The sequence below is a fragment of the Ranitomeya imitator genome, chromosome 2 (assembly GCF_032444005.1).
Source record: "Ranitomeya imitator isolate aRanImi1 chromosome 2, aRanImi1.pri, whole genome shotgun sequence".
Taxonomy (NCBI): domain Eukaryota; kingdom Metazoa; phylum Chordata; class Amphibia; order Anura; family Dendrobatidae; genus Ranitomeya; species Ranitomeya imitator.
Window position 1 is genome coordinate 399,755,012 of NC_091283.1, and position 25,210 is coordinate 399,780,221.

General features: G+C 42.8%; 1 protein-coding gene across 1 annotated transcript in view; it reads right to left on the bottom strand.

Annotated features, from left to right (window-relative positions):
* Window positions 1-1,998: 1,998 nt before the first annotated feature.
* Window positions 1,999-25,210, bottom strand: part of LOC138664158 (heparan sulfate glucosamine 3-O-sulfotransferase 3A1-like) — a 174,133-nt gene continuing 150,921 nt past the window's right edge. Inside the window, exon 2 of the mRNA XM_069750612.1 lies at window positions 1,999-5,286. Coding sequence (XP_069606713.1) covers window positions 4,665-5,286 — 622 coding nt within the window. The 3' untranslated portion in view covers window positions 1,999-4,664. The remainder of the gene's footprint in view (window positions 5,287-25,210) is intronic.

Here is a 25,210-nt window from a genome sequence, read left to right on the forward strand (position 1 = left end):
CTTCTGAGGCGCAGAAGCCGGTAGCCAGAACACTGAGGGAGCAATCATCTCCAAGTCTTGCTTCAGAGACTGGCAGGACACCTAGTTCCATATTAGTTGCCCGACCCATACCCAGGAGGCACGGTGGCAACTTGTGGGGGCTGGGGCGTCGTAGGGTCCCTGTAAAAAGCCTCAGGCCATCAGTCATACGGGTTTGTCCTATCCATACCATCTGGGGGGCAGAGAGAAAGAGACATAACATCTAGAACACCAACATCAGTTGTGAGGACCTCACCGAGAAGCTCAGCAGGGAGGGACTACAACACTCAGGCATTAGAGGAAAGCTACTGATTTCCACCTGGATAAGGGGACTCTGGATTTGCCTTCAGACCGGCCGGACTCTGCCTGCCCTGTGATCTGGTGCTCTGGACTGTGGACGCTGAAGCTTCAATAAAGGTAAAGAGACTGCAACCTTGTGTCCTTGTTATTCACTGCGCCTTACAGCATCCACCATTCACCATCTACACTCTGGGAAGCCCTGGGGATACACTTCACCTGTGGGAAGGTATACCATCTAGCTGCCATAACACCACCCCAGCGGACCCCTAAGCAGCGTCGGTCACCATGACCGAATACCACAGGTGGCATCATGAACATTATCCTATAAACTTTCTTCCTTTTATTGGACACCCCTCAAAGGGCCATGGACCGGGTCAGGACACCGTGACATCCCCAACAAGAACTGGAGGGAGGACCCGACTCCGAGTACCCCACTGCCCTGACGTGTGGGCGCTCCACTTGCTTGTTGTCCTCAGTACTCGTTTTTGCAAAATTCGACCATAAAGCCCTGCTTTTCTCAGTCTCCTTTGGACAGTTAATGTTTAGATTTGCTGCTACTTGGTGTATGTGCATATGAGGGCTGATATCTGAAGTGCTGTCAACTTGCATTTTCTAAGGTTGGTAACTCTGATGACCTTATCCTCTGTAGCAGTGTTACTTTTCTTTGGAAGTTCTCCTGAGAGCAAGTTTTCATAACTGCACTTAAGGATAACTTCAAGGTTCTAGCAATATTCCAGATTGACTGACTTAAAAATAAATGATGGACTGTCAATTCTCTTAGTTGAGTGGTTCCTGCAATACTCTGGTTTAGAACAGTTGAGAAATATGGCTCAGCACTGTATGGAGCTGTGCACCAACACTGTCTCTTCAAAACATGCCTGATAGTCACAAACACTTTCTGAAGGCTGGTGATTTCACAAATGATCTCTTAATGAAGCAACCTTATCATTGGAAGCCATTCCTGTTGATAACTTGATAAAGTTCCTTGAGAGAATGCCAAGAGGGTGTAAAGCTGTAATCAGAGTAAGGCTATATTCACATAGTGTTTTAGCCTACAGTCAGTAGCTCCATCAGGCTTGTGTCTGAAGCCTTAGAAAATGGGATTTGGGCATGGGCGCTAACGGACCATTGACGGTAATGATACAGACAAAGACATTATGTGCTCTGTTGGACATTATTTTCAGCTGTATATGCCTATTTGAGGCAAGCTCTAAGACATGGCCGACTGCGTCTTGGTGCCCGCCATAAGCATACACAGCTGAAAATTGTGTCCGACAGAGCACATTGTTTCTGTCTGTATCATTACAGTCAATAGCCCCATCAGTGCATACACCCAAATCCCATTGTCTAGGGCTTCAGATGCTTACCCCGACGGAGCCATTGACCATAGGCTTAAACACTATGTGAACAAAGCCTTTGAGGGATGTACTTTGAAGAATCTATGGTGTGATACATATTCTGGTTTGATTGACACATGTTCCTAAGACCCTCTTTTCCCTCATAGTTTTGCTGCCTCAAGTCTGAATCTAAAAATGTGCACATCTCAAAAATAAGGAAAACCATTGCATGAACAGGTGTGTCCAAACTTTTGACCAGTACTATATATATATATATATGTATATCCTATACAGATCAAGTTCTTAAAGTTCAGTGATCGGCTAAATGAAATACTCAAGATTTAGCAGACAACTTCTTTATTAAGTTAGATTTTATTTTCTCAGTATTTACATAAGGCAGTCTTTCACAGATATTACACTTAGGGCTTTGGTGCATTTGAGCATAAAATAGTCAATAGGAAAATGATGGAGGTATTGCCCTTTAAATCTGTCGTCGATACTGTGAGTAAATCATAGCAATGCGAGAGGCGACAATTAAAAGAGAGGAAAAGACAGAATTCTCTGGTGAGATAAATGCAGCCATTTACCGCATGTGTCACTGAAATAAAGTAATCATAAAAACAAACTGCGGGGAATGGGAAAACACAATTATTTGTGGGTAATTTAGTGGAATAATCAGATGTGTTAATTGTAAAACAAATGCATCTAAATTATATGTTTGAAAGGTACAATTCTAAAACTTGACGGAAACGCCTGAAACCGGTATAAACAATTCCTGAAATTACTGATAACTTTTCAAAAAGTTTCTGCAAATCTTAGTAAATGTTGGTAATTCCTGTAAAAGCAGGATGCCGCCATGTTGGTGGTCAGAAGATGGGGAGCACTGTGTGCCTCAATGATGGGGTCATGCACACAACAGATCTGTATGGGGTCTGTATAGGAGAACAAGGGATAACTTTTGCTTGGTACTGTGGAGTTGTAGGCATTTTATGTGTCCATCGTTACTGTACTTCTCAGCAAATTCCACTATTGCAACAAGATAGGAAAACTCTAAATAGCTGCAATTCGTATCACAACTACTGGAAGGACGCAAATAGACACATGTAGTGCAAAGACATCTCCTGACAGAGTATCAAAAAACCATGTATTGTTTTTTTTTTTTCAAAGTTGGCCATCTTACACCACTCATTTTGGGGTATGACAAGCCAGAAAGAAAGGTTAAAGGCCTCATCTATAATCTCGCTTAGAAACAATATTTCTAAGGGAATTTAGAGCAATTTATTTGATTTAGGGTTCTATATCAAATTAAAGAGGTATAGTAAGAGTCCCTTATAGAGGTGAGTAAATTAATAACTGATTCATTGTTTTGAGGGCCAGGAAGCAGTTAAAAAAACCTATTTTCCAATCTGATCTACCTGCCCACCATTTGTCCTGCCATTGCTCCCGCCCGATCCTCTACTCGCTCCCTCAGGTCTATGGATCCTCCAGTGCGCAGTAGGTCTCACGCAGTCCCAATGGGAGCGACACGAGTCACTGACATTAATGACGTTGTGTCACGCCCTACTTGACTGCAGAAGATCTTGCCATGCCTGGAAAATCCAAAGACGGGAAGGAGCGAGTATGGAACCGAACAGGGAGTTGTGTTGGCAGGATTGTGGTGGCAGGCCTAGGACAGGTGAGTATGATTTTTTTTCTTCCCTCAACTCAATTTATTAGGCTTTCAGGTCTGGAGAGACCTGAGTATATAATAACCATCTTTACGGAAACTGAGACCCTTTCAATTCGGACCAAACTTATTTGGAATGAATTTAATATTTTAGGATATTCGCCCATCTCAAATCCCTTAGGCTTTAAAGGGTACTGAATTTTGGAGCTATAATACAGCCATGTTCATGAGCCCTAGAAAGTTTTATTATTAAAGACAACGCCTTTCAAAATATGCTCATCATGGCAATTAGCTGCATGTCCCAGCCTCTGCTCCCAGCCTTTCTGGCGAACAGCTAACAGGCATTTCCATGGTATTGTCCATGAATGATCATCCATGCAGTACAAGGATGACCAAAAATATCCAGAATGGGAGCCTCTCCTGTAAAGAAGCTCTATATTCTGACTAATAGGGGGGCCTAAAGTAGCCAATGCAACTCTATAATGTCCATATAATGCCCTAGTGTGAGTGGTCTTCATGAGAAAACCCTTTTAAGGTTACAACATGGCTGTCTCTGTTGTTAAAAACAGAAGTTGATGTTACAAAAATATGTTAAAGTATATAAAAAAAAGAATTATACAGACTAGACCTTCTAATGCATTTAAAGATTAATTCTTGGAAAAGAGCAAAAAAAAGGCTCACAGAGTTTTACACCTTGGATCATTAATAAATCGGACGCTAGGAAGTGTATGGCCCAAAGTACTTTTTTTGTTAAGTCACAAAGTGCAAATCTTCAACATAGCTCGGTAAAATAAAAGAGCGTAATTGGTGCAAGTGATCACAATGATGATAACTGTGCTTAAAATTAATACAGGTTGAGTATGCACCTTCGATTCTTTCACGATGAGCCTTGTTCCAGCAATCGATAAATTATCCTCTATACTATGGATAGGAGAAAACTTTACATTCTGGAAATACAAAATGGCACCAAATATTTTTGCCTTCCTCCACTTATCAACATCGAGGGGAGTGTAGGTAGAAGATGTGTCCGAAGTTAACATTTGGTGCAAAACCTTATGGGCACATATTATCAAGCCACAAACTGGGGAATTATTTGGTACATTCTATAACAATGTTTTTAAGGTCCCGTAAATATAAAAAATATACAAAAACATAGAAAAAGACTACTAAAAAGCTTCTACTAAGTAGTGAAACAATTCTCAAGATAAAGAGGCAATTAAATAAGACTTTAAATACATTATGTGAAATAAAAGTTGTTATACAGCATACAAAATACATGTCTTATATGTAGGAAGAGGTGACACTAAAAAAATATATTGTGTATATTATATATCCTATGTCAGTCAGCTGTCCCAGCCAAAGTGCTGGCCAGTCATTTGATAGAACTTCATATTGAATGGCCGGTAGAACCTGCGCAATCTCTGCACGACTTCTGGGTGTATGTTGGGGTGAGTCCTGCCCTTGGTTTTGCCCAAACAGTGAGGTTTGCTGCTCCCCTCCGCCTTTTTTAGGCATGGAAAACCCTTAGTCTTGTTAAAATAAAAATGTTTGTCTGTGATGATTCGTTTAAGTCCCAGGAAATCCTGAACACGTCCCAGTTCTCCAGCAGGATCAGTGATCAGCCTCTCTCCGCTCACAAAGAGGATCTGGCTCATCGGGAAATACTGGAGCCAGTTCTCCAAGTGCTTGGCATAGATGCCGATCTGGATGGCACTCCACGAGATGTCGATAAGACCCGTAGTCCTGTTTTTGAATGTCAAACTCTCAAATGTGGGGGTGTCCGGCCTCTTGGACAACGTCTGTGTGTAATCAGATATAACGCGAGTTACCGGATCCCTCACCACCACAATCAGCTTAGCATCCATCGACATGGCTGAGATCCGAATTGGAGCCTCCTTCGTCACAAAGTAACTGGGGGTCTTTTCCATGGTGATCTGGTCGTCCAACGTCCTCGGCATCAACTCCCTACATAAAAATAATGCAGTAAATTAGCAAACAGAATCCAATGCATTATATAATTGCATACATTTAGCTCATGGCAACAATCCAAGATAGCAAGAAAACACCCAATTCCCTTGAAACGAAAGTTACAATTCTAGAGCTGATCGCACAATTTGGATGGCCGACAGCCATCCCTCCTCACCACGCCATGCAGAGGGTTGCTCAAACGGCTGAGTGTTCATGTGTTTGGACCTGGGAAAGAGGAGAAAGCTGCAGCCAGACACCCCTGATGCAGCTTAAAGGGATGGTCTAAAACTAACATTTATTTTAATCTTAAATGCCTATCAATTTCATGTCAGAATCCAATCTCTTCTAATATACTTTAAGAATTCCTTATCGTTCCCTCACTACACTATCTAACTGATTTGCTTATTTTCTTTACTGCTTCCTCTTTGATCAGATTTCTTTTGAGAATGCCAGTGCATGCTGGGATACTCAAATGAATTGTCATTAGGGGCAGAGACTGCAGTTACTACTGCAGCCTCTGCCCGCACCCTGACCTTTCAGGGACCGAGCTAGTACCTTATCTTCTGAGCATGCGTTGGTTGAGAGTAAAATAAATACATTCCGACATATGCTCAGTACATTATTGTCACTGTGCAATATGCAGAGTCACAGTGCGCTTCTTCACCAGCTCTGTTCAGAAGTAACAAGCTGGCAAGAGAGTGCACTGTCAATGCGTGTTGTAAGAAGATTATCCAGCTTGCAAGAAAAGCAGAGACTTGTGGGATCGATGCTGTTCTCTGATTTCCATGCATGCTGGCTATTCTTTTTTAATTGTCATGCAACGTGTAGGAAAGGCTAAGTGCAGCACAAAGGGATGAGGGAAAAGGAACCAGACACTATGGAAGGGGGGAGTGGAGACACCTAGACAGATTTAATGTCACTCTGTGCCATATCGTCCTTATATAGGTTCCACACCTGTCGCCGAGCAGGATACCTAATCCCTGCCTGACCCTGGCGATAAGCCCTGCATCGGGAAGGACAGGTTGTGCGCTAGTCTTTCCCCACTACCACTAAAGATAGATGGGATGCACAAACAAGGGGGGAACACTTAGCTTGAGTAGAGAGAAACACAGACAACCTCCAAACACCAGAGAGGAAGATAGCCGACTACTATAGCTCCACGCACACAACAGGAGACTAAAAATAGAAATATTAACCCCTTTTTGACCTCGGACGGGATAGTACGTCCGAGGTCAGATCCCCTGCTTTGATGCAGGGCTCCGCGGTGAGCCCACATCAAAGCTGGGACATGTCAGCTGTTTTGAACAGCTGACATGTGCCCGTAATAGGCGCGGGCAGAATCGCGATCTGCCCGCACCTATTAACTAGTTAAATGCCGCTGTCAAACGCAGACAGCGGCATTTAACTACTGCTTCCGGCCGGGCGGCCGGAAATGACGTCATCGCCGACCCCCGTCACATGATCGGGGGTCGGCGATGCGTCAGGATGGTAACCATAGAGGTCCTAGAGACCTCTATGGTTACTGAACACCTCCATTTCTGCTACATAGCAGCGATCAGCAGATCGCTGCTATGTAGCAGAGGCGATCGTGCTGTGCCTGCTTCTAGCCTCCCATGGAGGCTATTGAAGCATGGCAAAAGTAAAAAAAAAAGTTAAAAAAAATGTGAAAAAAATAAAAAAAAATATAAAAGTTTAAATCACCCCCCTTTCGCCAGAATCAAAATAAATCAATAAAAAAAAATCAAATCTACACATATTTGGTATCGCCGCACTCAGAATCGCCCGATCTATCAATTAAAAAAAAGCATTAACCTGATCGCTAAACGGCGTAGCGAGAAAAAAATTCGAAATGCCAGAATTACGTTTTTTAGGTCGCCGCGACATTGCATTAAAATGCAATAACGGGCGATCAAAAGAACGTATCTGCACCAAAATGCTATCATTAAAAATGTCATCTCGGCACGTAAAAAATAAGCCCTCAACCGACCCCAGATCACGAAAAATGGAGACGCTACGAGTATCGGAAAATGGCGCAATTTTTTTTTTTTTTTTTAGCAAAGTTTGGAATTTTTTTTCACCACTTAGATAAAAAATAACCTAGTCATGTTAGGTGTCTATGAACTCGTACTGACCTGGAGAATCATAATGGCAGGTCAGTTTTAGCATTTAGTGAACCTAGCAAAAAAGCCAAACAAAAAACAAGTGTGGGATTGCACTTTTTTGCAATTTCACCGCACTTGGATTTTTTTTCCCATTTTCTAGTACACGACATGCTAAAACCAATGATGTCGTTCAAAAGTACAACTCGTCCCGCAAAAAATAAGCCCTCACATGGCCAAATTGACGGAAAAATAAAAAAGTTATGGCTCTGGGAAGGAGGGGAGTGAAAAACGAACACTGAAAAATGAAAAATCCCAGGCTCATGAAGGGGTTAACTGCGCCTTCCAGCAGCAAGCTGGGAGTCATATACACCCCTGTCCAGGTGTGTCAACTAGAGCCGGGGGGAGGTTGCCACTTGGTCCTAAAGTAAGAAGGCCTAGGAAGAAATCTGTAAAGCAAACTTCTAAGACCTTCTTCAGTCAGATGCAGAGTGACGGTCTGCAGCCTCTCACACATCCATGACATCAATGCGCTCTGACAGTGCACTCTCTTGCTGGATCGTTGCTAGATCGGAAGTTAAGTGGGCAAGCCTACCACCTGTAGACTGGACTGAAGGCTGAACTGGATGGACAAATGTCTTTTTTCGGCCTCACTAACTATGTTACTATGTTAGACTGCTGATTTGGGGATCGATCTTAGCCTATTTACTTTCAGTGAAATTTCTATTTGAGTATTGTGATCCACCTTTGTTCTGGAGGAGAGCTGTTTTTATACTTGGAGCATAGTCTGTAAATCTCCACACACTTGTTTGACATCTTCTATGAGAACCAGTAGCACATCAAAGACATTACATCCCGCTGACCAGTCTATCCTGATGGAAAAAAAGAAACCTGAAACAGACAGGTGTCTGGTTAGGGTGATGGAAGATCATTTTCTTCCTTCTGTATGAGAGTTAACCTGCATATTTACTTCCCTTGGATCATTACCCGAATGGAAGTCTCTATACACCAGGTCTTTTCAATCAGCAGTATCATCCCCCCCCCCCCCCATCTAATTGAAAGTATACTTTTCTCAAAATTAAAAAAAAAAATTAGATACAAGGTCTTCCAAGAATAAAAATTCTTCTTCTCGCCCTAAGTTGTGAATATAGTGATAGGAGCAGAGACATTTGGCTCCAAAAAGTTTTGAACCCCCTCTCGTTACTCTAAAGAGACAATTAGCACTTCCAATAGTGCAGCCAAACTGCAGCTGACACCAGGAGCCCAGGGCACCTAAGATAATTAGACCAATTTGCTAATGCTACAAAGCTCTAATTTATCTTTGAAACAATCACCTCTCCCGGGATCTCAGTGAAATATTACCGTCTGATGATAATCACAAAAATGCACCACCGCTTCACAACCCCCTAACACCAAACCAGGAACTACATTACCCAACATGTTGTTTCACAAAAGTTATAATGATCACAAAAATTAAAAATAAATGTCTTTGCTGCCCAAAGAGACAAGACCACTAACAGGGGTTTCCAGTTCTTTAAAACTGATGGTAATCCCTAGTATTAGCTAATTATATTATACTAGATGGTGGCCCGCTTCTAACGTATCGGGTATTCTTGAATATGTAGGTAATATACAGCACAGGCTATGTACTATATTGCATAGTGACGTAGTATATAACACAACCGACGTAGTATCTAACATAGCTACGTAGTATATTAAAGAGCTACGTAGTATGTAACACAGCGTACGTAGTATATAGCAGAGCTACGTAGTATATAACACAGCCACGTAGTATATAACATAGCCACGTAGTGTATTGCACAGGTATGTAGTATATTGGTCAGCTACGTAGTATAAAGCAGAGCCACGTAGTATATAACATAGCCACGTAGTATATTGTAGAGCCACGTAGTATATTGCACAGGCACGTAGTATATTGCACATCCACGTAGTATATAACACAGTCACGTAATGTATTGCACATCTACGTAGTGTATTGCACAGCTATGTAGTATATTGGTCAGCGACGTAGTATATAGCAGATCCACGTAGTATATAACATAGCCACGTAGTATATTGTAGAGGCACGTAGTATATTGCACAGCCACGTAGTATATTGCACAGTCGACGTAGTATATAACAGAACCGACACAGCCACATAGTATATTGCACAGCTACATAGTATATAACACAGAGCACGTAGTATATTGCACAGTCACGTTGTATATTGCCCAGCTACATAGTATATAGCAGAGATGTAGTATATAACAGAGCCCACATAGTATGTAACACAGCCCACGTAGTATACACAGCCCACGTAGTATATAGCAATGTCGGCACTATATGCGTGGTTAAGAAAGACTTAAAATAAAAAATATGCATATACTCACCTTCCGAAGGGCCCTTGAAGTCCTGGCGCCTGTGTGCGGTACACGCGGCAGCTTCTGTTTCCAGGGTTGGTATGAGCGCAGGACCTGTGATGACGTCGCAGTCACATGACCGTGACGTCATGGCAGGTCCTTCTCGCATAGCATCCTTGGCAGAGGAACCTGCTGCTTGCACTGCTGAGGACAACGCACACGTCGGAGGGTGAGAATAACCTTTTTTTTTATTATTATTATTTGTAACATTAGACCAATCAGCGACTTGGATTTCCATGACAGACAGAGGCCGCGACCAATGAATATCCGTGACTGACGGAAAGACAGACAGACGGAAGTGACCCTTAGACAATTATATAGTAGATCACGACCCCCACTGATCGACTGTTTGAAGAGGCTGCTATAAGAGTGGATAGATTTGCGTGACTCTAGTCCAGCGTCCAGGTTATTCAGGGGAGGACACAGAAAGAATAGGGCCCCTGTAAAAGTACAGTTTATGGGCCCTTTGCACTCCAATAATGGGTCTGTGACAGAAGCTTTTGCTGCTTTGGAGGTGGAAGTGACATTTTGGGCCCCTGAGTGGCTGCAAAGGTTGCACCAATGGTATGTCCACCCCTGACGTCAGTGACACCTGGTGGCTAGATGGGAGGCCAGCGAATCTCTTAAATGTGACGTTGCACCTGGCTAACCAAAAGCTGTGCGGGGGACGCCGGAAGGTAAGAGATTCGCTGGCCTCCCATTTAGGTGCCATTGACCTGGACTTGAGATGGTTTGGTGAATCCAGCATTGAGCAGGGGGTTGGACACGATGACCCCGAAGGTCCCTTCCAACTGTAACTTTCTATGAACGCCGGAATGAACTCCCTCAAATCGATCCGTTCATCTCTAGCTCCTGTGCTTCAGGGACATTGCTAGAATACGCGAAAAACAATATGAAAGTATGGAATTGTGCAGTATCTATCCATCTATCCAACAATTTAATTTCTTTCTATCTATCTCTCATCTATCTACGAAAACAAAAAAATGAGAGCAGCACAAATCAGCAACATTGGGTGCAGGCCCCCAAACACAAGCTCATGTAAAAACAGAAGGTAGCATTCCAAAATGGTGAAAAAGTAGCCACGAGCAGTGATATTTCAGCGCATAAACCAATTTTTTTTTCAAGTCTATCTATCTAATATATATTCATCATTTTTTTTTTATAATCTGTTTGTTCATTATTTTTGTTTTGGTTACTTTTTACCTGAATAATAAATGTCATTTTATATACAGTACATAAAATAGAAAGAAGGGGGCCTCCGAAAGCCCCTTGTGCTCCATTAACCCACCCAAGATCGCCACCCACCCTTACGTCTTGAAATCATTACTTTACACTTGTGCACACAATCTGCCACATGCCATCACTTATAATCTACAGATTGCTGAGCCGCCTGCAATATGATAGGGGAGACCTCAATAATCTGTTCGCCCTTTGACTGCCAGTCAGGGTAAATAAAGGCGAAGGTTTGCATGGGTTGTGACAACTCCACTCAACCTGACGTCTTTCTACAGAGGGATTAATTCATTATATCGCAGCTGGGGGTGCGCTGCCGTCTGGGGGACGCATCGCAGCAGCTGAGCGAAGGAGGCAAACAAATACTAAGTGAGGATTTGGCAAGAGGAAATTCAGGAAGGTTACTGCACAGGAAAGACACATTATCAAAATCTTATTACTGGCTGCTGGATAATAATAACTGTCAATTTTGCTAGATTATTGATGCTTGAATAAAGTAATAATATAGATAGAGCCAAAATGGAGGGGAGCCAGAGGGTAAGGGGAGTCCAGAGCAAGCAGAAGCGTGGCCAGTGGAATATCGGTGGGCTCGGTGACAACAGTAACGGAGGAGGGATTTTCCTGCTGACACTGGACGCTTTTCATCTCCCTGCGGCTAAATTTGAGAGGCCTTGTAAAAATATTATATTGCATGGTGTCGTTATATGACCTCGCACAATGCCAAACAAGGGATTCCTTTATAAAGAGACTGAAAGACTCCGGCTGTTTCTTGTAGAGGATCTAGAGAAGACGTCAACATCTAAGAAGCATTTCCAATTTCAACGCAATATGGATTTCTATAGGGTGTAATTTTTCTATATTGTATTGGAGTTACCCAACCATTAATTAGGGAGCTCGTAAGACCCCCAGTATGGCTACCAGTGGCACCAAGAAGGTTGTGCCTTTACTAGCAGTTAGCAACATAACGAAAACTATACCACAGTAGTTGACATGTTGGAAAGAGCCTCGTCAAATCAATTCTTCATCAGATATCTTTTAGCTCAACACAACCATAGTTTCATAGCTTTTAAGTTCACCTATTCTAGGCCCACATAATACTCCACTTCCAAAATGAGCAATAAACCTATATAGAAACAGAAGCTAAAGCCACTTGAAAATCCAAAAAAATTCGTAGTAAATGTCAACAATTTATAAAAAACATAAAACAAGGGGAAAACAAGTACAGAAAAAACACTCTTACTGGCAATACCACAACCTATTCCTTTAGGGAGCCTCAGCTCTCTACACATAGGAAAATCAGATGGAATATCACAATAAAAGCACTATACAATGAAAGACAATAGAAATCTATATATACAGTGCCTTGCGAAAGTATTCGGCTCCCTGGAACTTTTCAACCTTTTTCCCACATATCATGCTTCAAACATAAAGATTCCAAATGTAAATTTTGGGTGAAAAATCAACAACAAGTGGAACACGATTGTGAAGTTGAATGAAATGTATTGGTTATTTTAAATTTTTGTGGAAATTCAAAAACTGAAAAGTGGGGCGTGCAATATTATTCGGCCCCTTTAACTTAATACTTTGTTACGCTACCTTTTGCTGCGATTACAGTTGCAAGTCGCTTGGGGTATGTCTCTATTGGTTTTGTACATCGAGAGACTGAAATTCTTGCCCATTCTTCCTTGGCAAACAGCTCGAGCTCAGTGAGGTTTGATGGAGATCATTTGTGAACAGCAGTTTTCAGCTCTTTCCACAGATTCTCGATTGGATTGAGGTCTGGACTTTGACTTGGCCATTCTAAAGGTACCGTCACACACTGCCATTTCGATCGCTACGACGGTACGATTCGTGACGTTCCAGCGATATCGTTACGATATCGCTGTGTCTGACACGCAGCATGGATCAGGGATCCTGCTGAGAATCGTATGTCGTAGCAGATCGTTTACAACTTTCTTTCGTCGTTGGATCTCCCGCTGGCATCGCTAGATCGGTGTGTGTGACACCGATCTAGCGATCTAGCGATGCGATCTAGCGATGCGTTCGCTTGTAACCAGGGTAAACATCGGGTTACTAAGCGCAGGGCCGCGCTTAGTAACCCGATGTTTACCCTGGTTACAAGCGTAAAACTAAAAAAAACAAACAGCACATACTTACATTCTGGTGTCCGTCAGGTCCCTTGCCGTCTGCTTCCCGCACTCAGTGACTGCCGGCCGTAAAGTGAAAGCAGAGCACAGCGGTGAAGTCACCGCTGTGCTGTGCTTTCACTTTCACTTTACGGCCGGTAGTCAGAGTGCGGGAAGCAGACGGCAAGGGACCTGACGGACACCAGAATGTAAGTATGTGCTGTTTGTTTTTTTTACGCTGGTAACCAGGGTAAACATCGGGTTACTAAGCACGGTCCTGCGCTTAGTAACCCGATGTTTACCCTGGTTACCCGGGGACCTCGGCATCGTTGGTCGCTGGAGAGCTGTCTGTGTGACAGCTCCCCAGCGACCACACTACGATTTACCTACGATCACGGCCAGGTCATATCGCTGGTCGTGATCGTAGGTAAATCGTATAGTGTGACAGTACCCTAACACCTGGATACGTTTATTTGTGAACCATTCCATTGTAGATTTTGCTTTATGTTTGGGATCATTGTCTTGTTGGAAGATAAATCTCGGTCCCAGTCTCAGGTCTTTTGCAGACTCCAACAGGTTTTCTTCAAGAATGGTCCTGTATTTGGCTCCATCCATCTTCCCATCAATTTTAGCCATCTTCCCTGTCCCTGCTGAAGAAAAGCAGGCCCAAACCATTTCATCTGACCAGAGCACCTTCTTCCACATGTTTGGCATGTCTCCCAGGTGGCTTGTTGCAAACTTTAAACAACATATTTTATCGATATCTTTGAGAAATAGCTTTTCTTCTTGCCACTCTTCCATAAAGGCCAGATTTGTGCAGTGTACGACTGATTATTGTCCTATTGACAGACTGTCCCACCTCAGCTGTAGATCTCTGCAGTTCATCCAGAGTGATCATGGGCCTCTTGGCTGCGTCTCTGATCAGTCTTCTCCTTGTTTGAGATGAAAGTTTAGAGGGACGTCCAGGTCTCGGTAGATTTGCAGTGGTATGATACTCCTTCCATTTCAATATGATCGCTTGCACAGTGCTCCTTGAGATGTTTAAAGTTTTGGAAATCATTTTGTATCCAAATCCGGCTTTAAACTTCTCCACAACAGTATCATGGACCTGCCTGTTGTGTTCCTTGGACTTCATGACGCTCTCTGTGCTTCAAACAGAACCCTGAGACTATCACAGTGCAGGTGCATTTATCATCATTAGGCGTTTAGGACAACATTGGATCATTCAGAGATCCACAATGAACTTCTAGAGTGAGTTTGATGCGCTGAAAGTAAAGGGGCTGAATAATATTGCACACCTCACTTTTCAGTTTTTGAAGTTCCACAAAAAGTTAAAATAACCAATAAATTTTGTTCAACTTCACATTTGTGTTTCACTTGTTATTGATTCTTCACCAAACATTTACATTTGGAATCTTTATGTTTGAAGCATGATATGTGGGAAAAGGTTGAAAAGTTCCAGGGAGCCGAATACTTTCGCAAGGCACTGTAGTGTATTTATATATATATATATATATATATATATATATATATATATATATATATATATATATATATATATACTAGATTGTGGCCCGATTCTAATGCATCGGATATTCTAGAATATGCATGTCCCCGTAGTATATGGACAATGATGATTCCAGAATTCGCGGCAGACTGTGCCCGTCGCTGATTGGTCAAGGCAACCTTTATGCCATCATCGTCGCCATGGCAACCACTATGTCGATACTGTGCCCGTTGCTGATTAGTCGAGGCGAATTCGCGGCAGACTGTGCCCGTCACTGATTGGTCGAGGCAACCTTTATGACATCATCGTCGCCATGCTGTGCCCGTCGCTGATTGGGCTAGATTGTGGCCCGATTCTAACGCATCGGGTATTGTAGAATATGCATGTCCCCGTAGTAAATGGACAATGATGATTCCAGAATTCGCGGCAGACTGTGCCCGTCGCTGATTGGTCAAGGCAACCTTTATGACATCATCGTCGCCATGGCAACCATTATGACATTTACGTCGATACTGTGCCCGTCGCTGATTTGTCGAGGCGAATTCGCGGCAGACTGTGCCCGTCGCTGATTGGTTGAGGCAACCTTTATGACATCATCGTCGCCATGCTGTGTCCGTCGCTGATTGGTCGAGGCCTTGCGGCCACGACCAATCAGAGACGCGGGATTTCCAGGGCAGACAGACAGACAGACAGAAAAACCCTTAGACAATTATATATATAGATATATATATATATGTATAACAATAATAAAAAAATGTGTATTTCAAATATCCAGATGCCATATGGCTAAAGTACATAGGGTTTAGTCAGACATCATGTCCTGCTGGGTATTAAATACAGCATACCGATAATGTTGCATATTCAATATTAAGTAATTCATAATCCATGATGGTTAATACACAAATTTAGTGACTAGTTACAGTAACCTAATTATATACCTTAGGCTCAACAACAAAGTGCTGTGCAGAAAACAGTGCTTGGCATAATGCAAAAGGTATACAGTACAAACTGGAGGGTACAAAGTGCAATCATATAGCTTAGATTCAGCAGCAAAATGCTGTGCATATGAAAGTGCTTAGCATAGTGCAGATGATATACAGTACAATATAAAGGTATAAAGTGCGATAGAAATTCAGCATTAGAATATACTATGTAAAGGGCATAGGGGATACAACCTGAGAGTGTAGCATAGGCTCCGATGCGCGTTTCGCTTTTTAGCTTCTACCTAGCTAAAATGTGAAATGGGTGAGATTGACCTGCCAATGGTCCAGAGGAGATCATGAGATATTTTATATTTATTTAATTTATTGTCCATCATAAACTTTACAACTCCAAAACAAAAACAGCCTTCCATCAGTATCAATAAATAACATAAACAGTCGTTTTCTTCAGGCAGAATGAAACAACATAAATGTAGCAGCCTCTCCAACCTTGCTATTCTCAGCAACAGCTCACACTTGTATTAAACGTGTTCACCAAACAAACACCTGTTTGGTTCCAGCCCACCTCTCTTTGCAGAACAGATTAACCCGCAGTTCTGCCTTTTTCCATTCTCAATAAAGTCCACACTCCTGAGCTGACCCAGCTGCTGGTAATACGCCTTAAAAAAAAACCCAGACTAGATCATAGGATCAACTTTTCTCCAATCAGGATCTTTTGGCTTCTCAAAAAACCCGTAGCCAAAATCCAGTCACATTAAACCTTCTCAGTGACCTAGTGTTACTGGTACAGCTTACATTACTGACACATATTTACCATCCAGGACCTTACTGCCTGCTTTCCAACTATATCTATATATTTGTTGCTTCAATTTACCACCCTAAATCAGTTTGACTGTGCAACTTGTTTAGATGCCAAAAGTTAAATGAAGAACTTCTTATTATTCAGTCCCCAAACTTTTTTAATGTGTAGGCTTTTTCACATAGGGAGGCTGGTACACCTCTTTGATTGACAGTGTCCCTAACTGCTAAAATCCTTTGCCAGCACATTAATAAACCTAACTAGAGCATGTAGTAATCAGTAGTGTGCGGCACAGTGGGTATATTCTAGGGTGCCCAATAAAGGTTCCAGTCAGTCTATAAATGTAAATTCAAGACTTGGCACTCAACTAGATGGGCATGGGCAATACAGGTGATTTACTGATACAATCCAAAAAAAGATGTTTTAACGTTTTGGTTCTTTATCTGGACTTTTATCAGAAGCACTTAAAGAAGTTCTTAAAATTGCACATTCTACATTTCTCTACCCAGGCAAATATCTTCCTCACATGCAATCCTATGTGTTTTGATGAACGTCTAAATAAAGCACCAAATTGTTAAATTACCTTTTTCGGATTGTATCAATAAATCACCTTTACTGCTCATCTAGTCTTGTATTTACACCTAACCAGAGCATACACCTAAAGGTGTCTGCTAGCTTTTCCACTCTACCAGGTATGCAGTGGCAGTGTGTCACCTTCCCTCCAGCAGTGGGCCATAGAGCACGCATATTTCAAAAGCAATTATATGGGAACATCATAACATGGCCGCACTCTACTAGCTTTTCCTCTGAAAAAAGAAGCGGATTGCGTGCATGTGTGGGGGGTTTGTGACAAGAGTTCAAAGTTAATGGATCCAAAGTCTTCTCAATCGAGAGAACGGGGTCATGTGATGGATTCAGCATGACGTGGGGCATTCAGAGGGTAATTATATACTGGTAGGGAAAGAAACAAGGATGTTATACTGAGGTATGTAGAGGGAAAGAAAAATTATAAGAAACCTGTCTCAGGTTCGGGCTTTGCTCCCCTCAGCTACCCTTTGTTGTGCTCCATGTTGGACTTTGCAAGCTGCCCGACTTGTGACATTACCTCCTGGGCCTTTTAACTCACCTGTTTCTTCAGATTGCCATTCCAAACTCTAGTTTAGTATTTTCCAGCTCATGTGCACACCATGCCAACCTGCTTCAATCCCTGCTGTCTTCTCTTCGTCCTTCCTGTTTTCGGGACTCCTGTGTTTGCCATGTCCAGGCTCCCCACACACCATTGCCAGGTGTATGGACACCTGAGGTCTGTGTACCCACCCAGATCTGGAGCTTAGTGGGTCAACGTCAGACGGTGAAAGGAGGATAAACTCTGGCCAAGACATGTTGATTAGGGTAATAGGGGTTTATGATGGTAACATGAGGTGGCAACATATTCCCTCCAAAACTAACTGGAGAACAATGTGGATCCCGTTGACCAGACCTCAGCCTAATTAATATCCTATGAAACATTTTGTGGTATAATCACATTTAAATTAAAATAAAAAACCACAACCAAACACAATCTTGGGGTTCATCCACAGATAGCACCACAGGAAGTTTCTATACCAGCCAAGATATGGCGTCATTCCCTTTTTTCACTATGTCCCCGTTAATGACTTCTCAAGTGAAACGTGTTTTTTTTCTAGACATGACAAGTGCTTATCTTCTCCAGCCTGACATAATCCATCGTTAAATCAATTGTCTAATTGTAAAATTGCTCCAGCTAATTGGAAGGCGTAAGACGCTGGTGCGTTCCTCTGCTCAGGTCTCTGAGAACAGATGGGGTGTTTAAAGCATTAGCCAAGCTTACATCTGATCAATCAATTACAGTATGTGACACTTGTTAGGATTATGGGATCTTCTGCCTACGGCGTAGAGCCAGCTTCGCACATTAACCTTCTGTAAATGACAGCAGCGCACGGAGAGGGGCGGGCTACCATTATAATGGTATTTCTCTATAGGAACGAGACACAGTTTCTACATGTGTTTCTTCCCTAAAAATCCCATTTCATCTTCCTCATTACTTCAGAGCAATTTTCCCATTTCCTCTAGAAAAAAAAGCCTAAATTGGTAAAACACATAGAAATTAATGTTCAATCAAAAAATATGGATGGCAAAGTGATAAAATAGAAAAACATGAAAGATGTAATAGATTACACTCTCTTGCCAGTGTGTCACCAGCTGCAGGGTAGAGCAGTCGCTTCAGCAAGTGATCCAAATCGTCGTGGGACAGTATGGATTATGGCGATAGGTGAGGGATATTATGGTTTATTATTTTTTCTCTTTTCCAGGTGACATGGGCGTCAGGGATTAGGCTCCAAGGTGAGCATATGGTGTGTGTTTTTTTTTTTTTTTTTTACAGGAGATGAAGGGCATTGAGGATTAGGTATAAAGTGAGTATATACTGTGATTTTTATGTCAATATTTATTTCTTTACTTTAACTTTTTTTTACTTTGAGCACAGGCGCTGGCTGATGACTACACCCATCAGCTGCTGCCTGCTCACGCTGTAATCAATGACAGCAGGCATTGGCTGATGGAAGTAGTAGTCTCTCATCAGCCAATGCTAGTGACATGCGGTACCCTTTTTACCTAACAGCATGACCCCGCAGAGCTCTGACCGCCATGCCGGTGTTTCTCACGCTGTCACACAGATGACAGCGTGGGAAATGCCATAGAAAATACCCTATTTTTTGGACTGTAAGACGCAGCTAGGTTTTAGAGGAGGAAATTAGGGAAAAAAAATTGAAGCAAAAAATATTTTAAATTCTGTACTTAATATCCCCTACCCTGGTATATATGGCCCCCTCTTCCCCATTCTGATACACATGGCCCCCTCATCCCTATCCTGGTATATATGGCCCCCTCATCCCTATCCTGGTATGCATGGTCCCATCGTTATCCTCGTATGATTGGCACCATCCCGGTCCTGGTATGCATGGCCCCATCCCAGTTCTCGTATGATTGGCCCCATTGTTATCTTGGTATGATTATACCCATCACGTTCCCGGTATGATTGGTCCCATCTTTATTCTGGTATGATTATCCCCATCCCGCTCCTGGTATGATTGGTCCCATCCTTATTCTGGTATAATTGGCCCTATCCCGTTCCTGGTATGATTGATCCCATCCTTATTCTGGTATAAATGGCCCCATCCTGCTCCTGGTATCATTGGTCCCATCCTTAACCTGGTATGATTGTCCCCATCAAGGTCATGGTATGATTGGTTCCATCTTTTTTCTGGTATAAATGGCTCCATCCTGTTCCTGGTATGATTGGTTACATCCTTTTTCTTTTAGAATTGGCCCCATCAGAAAAGATTGAAAAAAAACCATTACACTTACCTGCTCTGGTGCCAGCAGCTGCTTAATGGTTGCAAGCAGCGCATGACAGGGACGTCATGCGCTGCTCACAAGCAGAGCACAGCTGCCAGAATACTCACCGGGACCGTTCATCTCAGAAAGCATGCTTCCTGCTGCTGCAGCGGTCATGTGTGCCGATATCGGCACACGTGACCGCCGGCAGCAGCAGGAAGGCTACAGCTGACACTGCACGCTACTGAAGAGGAATCGATACTCACTGCTCTCTGTGATGAAAGGTCCCAGTCAGTATTCCGACAGCTACTGGCACCAGAGCAGGACACTGCAAGGGAGCGGAGGAAGGTAAGTGTAATTTTTTTTTTTAACTCTTTTCTGATGAGACCAATCATATCAGCAACAGGATGGGGCCGATCATACCAGGATGCCAGAAAGAAATATTCATTGCCCTCCACGCCCATGGGCATGGAATGCAGTGAATATTCATTTCTCATTAGCAGCGGGCACAGGAGTTAGCCGGAGCCACCGGCTCCAGTTTCCTGTGACCTAATGCTCCGCCGAAACCACTCCCTCAACTCTCTACCACAGCCAGAGCCCATACATCCAGACTATTAGACGCATTTGGGAGGAAAAAAGTGCGTCTTATAGTCCGAAAAATACGGTACGTAAAAATGGAAGCAAAAACTCAGCAAATCCGCAAACATTTTTATACATGCCTTTTTGCTGCGTATTTCACTGACTCAGTTGAAGTCAATGGGTGAAAAACGTGGCAAAAACGCACAAAGAATTGACATTCTGCAGATTTAAAAGAAGCACAAATGCAGATAGGAAAATTACTGATCATGTGCACAGAACTTCAGGATTCTCATTTACATTCCTGGCATAAGGATTTCCCAGTGTTTTGGGGCCAATTTCATGCGTTAAAAACGGTGCAAAAACCCACCGTGTGCACACAGCCTTACTGTCTAATGTGGATGGCTCCAAGATACTGGGACATCACACTAATCCCTGCATCCAGCTGCACTCCCAATACTCAAGGAAAATAATTTATAAAGGTTGGCAAAAATGGGACAGCAATGTACCGCAAAGGATGATTATCATATTTCTTACAGGACAGGTGATAGATCTCTGATCACTCAGAAAACCACTGTTCACCAGACTGGGACTGATTGCAAAACAAGAACACATCACTGACCAGCCCACAGCTGGGGCAGCCCAGTAGATCAATGGCAGGATGGGTTGGGTGGACAATGGAAGCGCATGGTGCCCTATCCAAATTATTATCCACCAGTACAATTCCAAGAACACCGTCCGAACCGTGAAGCATGGTGGGGGAAACATCATAGTTTTGGTATACTTTTCTGCAAAGGGGACAGGATGACCACACCATATTGAAGGGAGGATGGATGTGGTCATGTATTGCAAGATATTGGCCAACAACCTCCTTCCCTCAGTAAGAGCATTAAAGATGGTTCATGGCTGGGTCTTCAGACATAACAATGACCCAAAACAAACAGTCAGGGCAACTAAGGAGTGGCTCCGTAAGAAGCATTTCAAGGTCCTGGAGTGGCCTAGCCAGTCTCCAGACCTGAACTCAATAGAAAATCTTTGGAGGGAGCTGAAACTCAATGTTGCCCAGTGACAACGTGACAGCCCCGAAACTTGAAAGATCTGGAGAAGATCTGTATGGAGGAGTGGGCCAAAATACCTGCTGCAGTGTGTGTAAACTTGGTTAAGAACTATAGGAAATGTCTGACCTCTGGAATTGTAAACAATAGTTTCTATACCAAATATTAAGTTCTGATTTTCTATTGTATTAAATACTTATTTCATGCAATAAAAAAGAAAATTAATTAAGAAAAAATCATACAATGTGATTTTCTGGATTTTTTTCTCTCTCACAATTGAAGTGTACTTACAATAGAAATTACAGACCTCTCCATTTTTTGTAGGTGGGAAAACTTGCAAAATCAGCAGTGTATCAAATAGTTATTTTCCTCACTGTATATATGTACATGATGATCTGTGCAAGATGCATAGAACATTATTTTGCTATTAAAAGCATAAAGTACCTTTAGAGCCGCCTTCTACTTAAATTAAAATCTGTGTGGGAGGAATCAATAGTTGGGCGGAAATGCCCTTTCAATATAGTATTACAAATGCTGGGCATAATGCATGATACAGGAAAGAAATATATCTGAGTACCGTGTTAGCCAGTAGATAGAAAAATATTTAGAATTGAGAGTCCTCAGTGGTTGATACCTTTTAATGGCTAACTGAAAACATGGTAACAAATTGCAAGCTTTCAAGACTACACAGGTCTCTTCATCAGGCAAAGACTAAAACAAATTCTGAAGAATCACATATTTATACACAACATAGCACAGAAAAAAAGGAAGGGGGGGAAAACCCATGGATAAGACAGACCATGGATAAGACAGGTGACATAAAGCAGAATTACCATGAGTGATAAACAGTTATGTCCATAAATATTGGGCCAGTTCTTAGATAAGGATTGTTTTATTGGGGTATGGTTCTGTTGTGATGACCCCTCATAGTCTGAGAGGCAAGTTCCTTAGTTGATGTAAAAAGACATAAATCCATGCGACACATTCATTCCTGCAGTGAGAGTCAAAGGTCATCATCAGTTTATATTCCCAGACTCTTCTGTCTCTCTTAGATTTGAAGCTACCTTTTAACACAAGTAATTTCATGTCCATAATGTTATGATTTAGGAGACAAAAATGTGTTGCCGCAGGTAGATCCATTCTTTTTTCTCTTATTGTGTGGTGTGAGAATTCATTCTTGTTCTAAGCTTTTGCCCTGTCTCCCCCACATACAGACCCCCAGTTGGACATTTAGTACAAATAATTAGGTACACCACATTAGAAGTGTCGCAGCTGAAAGTACCTGGGATCTTGTAGTCCTGATGTGAATTGGGGATCTTTATCTTGTCCGTGGTCATTATAAATGGACAGGTTTTACATTTTTTCTGGTTGCAAGGAAAGGTACCTGCAGCTGTTCGAGAGGACAGGGAGCTCTTGACAATGATGCTTCTTAGATTTGGGGATTGTAAGCGGGCATCTTTTTGCAGCAAAGGTTGTAATTTCCATGCAGCTCCCCTTAGCACCTCCAGATTTGGATTGTAGGTAACTACTAGAGGTACCCGGTTATTTTCTTTTTTAGCTTTGCAATGTAGCAGGTGATTCCTTGATATTCTGGTGGCTCTTGTGATCTGGTTTTCAATTGTTCTTGGATGGTAGCCCTGGTTCAAAAAGGTCTTTCTGAGGCGACCAAGGTGTTCATCCCTATCCATTGGGTTGGAACATAAACTAACATATACTAACAACCTACTGACTGCGAAAGCTAACGGACAATACTCTGTCTCCTCCTTCTAGACCTGTCCTCTGCTTTCGACATGGTTGACCACTGCCTCTTACTACAGATCTTCTCCTCCTTTGGCATCAAAGACCTCGCCCTATCCTGGATCTCCTCATACCTTTCCAACCGCACATTCAGCGTCTCCCACTCCCACACTACCTCCTCATCCCACCCTCTCTCTGTTGGAGTCCCCCAAGGCTCTGTTCTAGGACGCCTACTCTCCTCAATCTATACACTTAGCTGGGGACAACTCAAACTCCCATGGATTCCAGTACCACCTCTATGCTGATGACACTCAGATCTACCTCTCTGGCCCAGATGTCACCGCTCTGCTGTCCAGAATCTCAGAGTGCCTATCAGCCATATCCTCCTTCTTCTCCTCTCGCTTCCTCAAACTCAATGTGGACAAATCTGAACTTATCATCTTTCCTCCATCCCATAGATCTTCCTTACCTGACCTATCTATCGCAATCAATGACATCATGCTTTCCCCCGTATCGGAAGTCCACTGCCTCGGATTAACCTTCGACTCTGCCATGTCCTTTAAACTGCACATCCAAGCTCTTTCCACCTCCTGTCGCCTCCAGCTCAAAAAAATCTCCAGAATCCGTCCTTTCCTCAACCGTCAATCTACTAAAATGCTTGTGCACGCCCTCATCATCTCCCGCCTTGACTACTGCAACATCCTTTTCTGCGGCCTCCCTGCTAACACCCTTGCACCTCTCCAGTCCATTCTTAACTCTGCTGCCCGACTAATTCATTTCTCTCCTCGCTACTCCTCTGCTTCCCCCCTCTGCTAATCTCTTCACTGGCTCCCATTCCCTCAGCGTATCCAGTTCAAATTACTAATACTGACTTACAAAGCCATCCACAACCTGTCTCCTCCATATATCTCTGAACTAATCTCCCGATATCTTCCCTCATGTGATCTCCAGTCCTCCCAAGACCTCCTTCTCTCCTCCACACTTATTCGCTCCTCATCCAACCGCCTCCAAGACTTCTCCCAAATATCCCCCATCCTCTGGAATTCTTTGCCCCAACACGTCTGACTATCAACCACATTCGGATCCTTCAGACGGAACCTGAAAACCCATCTCTTCAGGAAAGCCTACAGCCTGCACTGACCCCGCTGCCGCCTCATCACTACCGAAGCTACCGCCTCACCAAAACCGGAGCTCCTGCAACCCTCAACCTACTGTCTCCTTCCCCATAATCCTGAAGAATGTAAGCCCGCAAGGGCAGGTTCCTCGCCCCTCTGTATTAGTCTGTCATTGTTAGTTTGTAAGTGATATCTGTAATTTGTATGTAACCCCTCCTCATGCAGGGCTGCCACTAGAAATTTTGGGGCCCCATACTGGCAAAATATTCGGGACCCCCTTGAGACTCCGCCCTGGCTCCACCCCAGCCCCGCCTCCAGGCTCCACCCCTCGAACTGTCCACAGTCCCACCGCTCTCTCTTGGAAAATCTCCACTTCTCACCAATCACACATTGACAGTTCCCATCACCAGATCACACATATAGCCGGCAGCTTTTGTTTTGGCCAAAAGATTTTTTAAGCCGCCACCATAACACGGTAGACACTTTTGGCCGGGCCCTACTCTGCTGTAGCCTATTAAATATTTGTTAAAATATGCAATACAATTTAGGTATATTTTTATTTATTTTTCAATTTTTAAAATGACCTATAATACTACATACAAGGAACAAATACCACAACACTATGACCAGATGACATATTACCACCACAGTGATCGAATAATATAAAATACAAGGAACAAATACCACCACATCATGACCAGACCACATATTACCACCAATGACTGAATACTACAATACTGATCAGTAATAAAAAAAAACCCCACAATACTATCACCATCAGTGCCATTATACATAGGAGATCTGTAATTAGTATGCAGTGTCTGTGTAGAGGTAATACAGTGATCACCGGTGACATTATACACAGGAGCTCTGTATATAATGTATAGGTAATACAGTGATCACTGGTGACATTGTACACAGGACCTCTGTATATAGTATAGTGTATAGTGTCAGTGTAT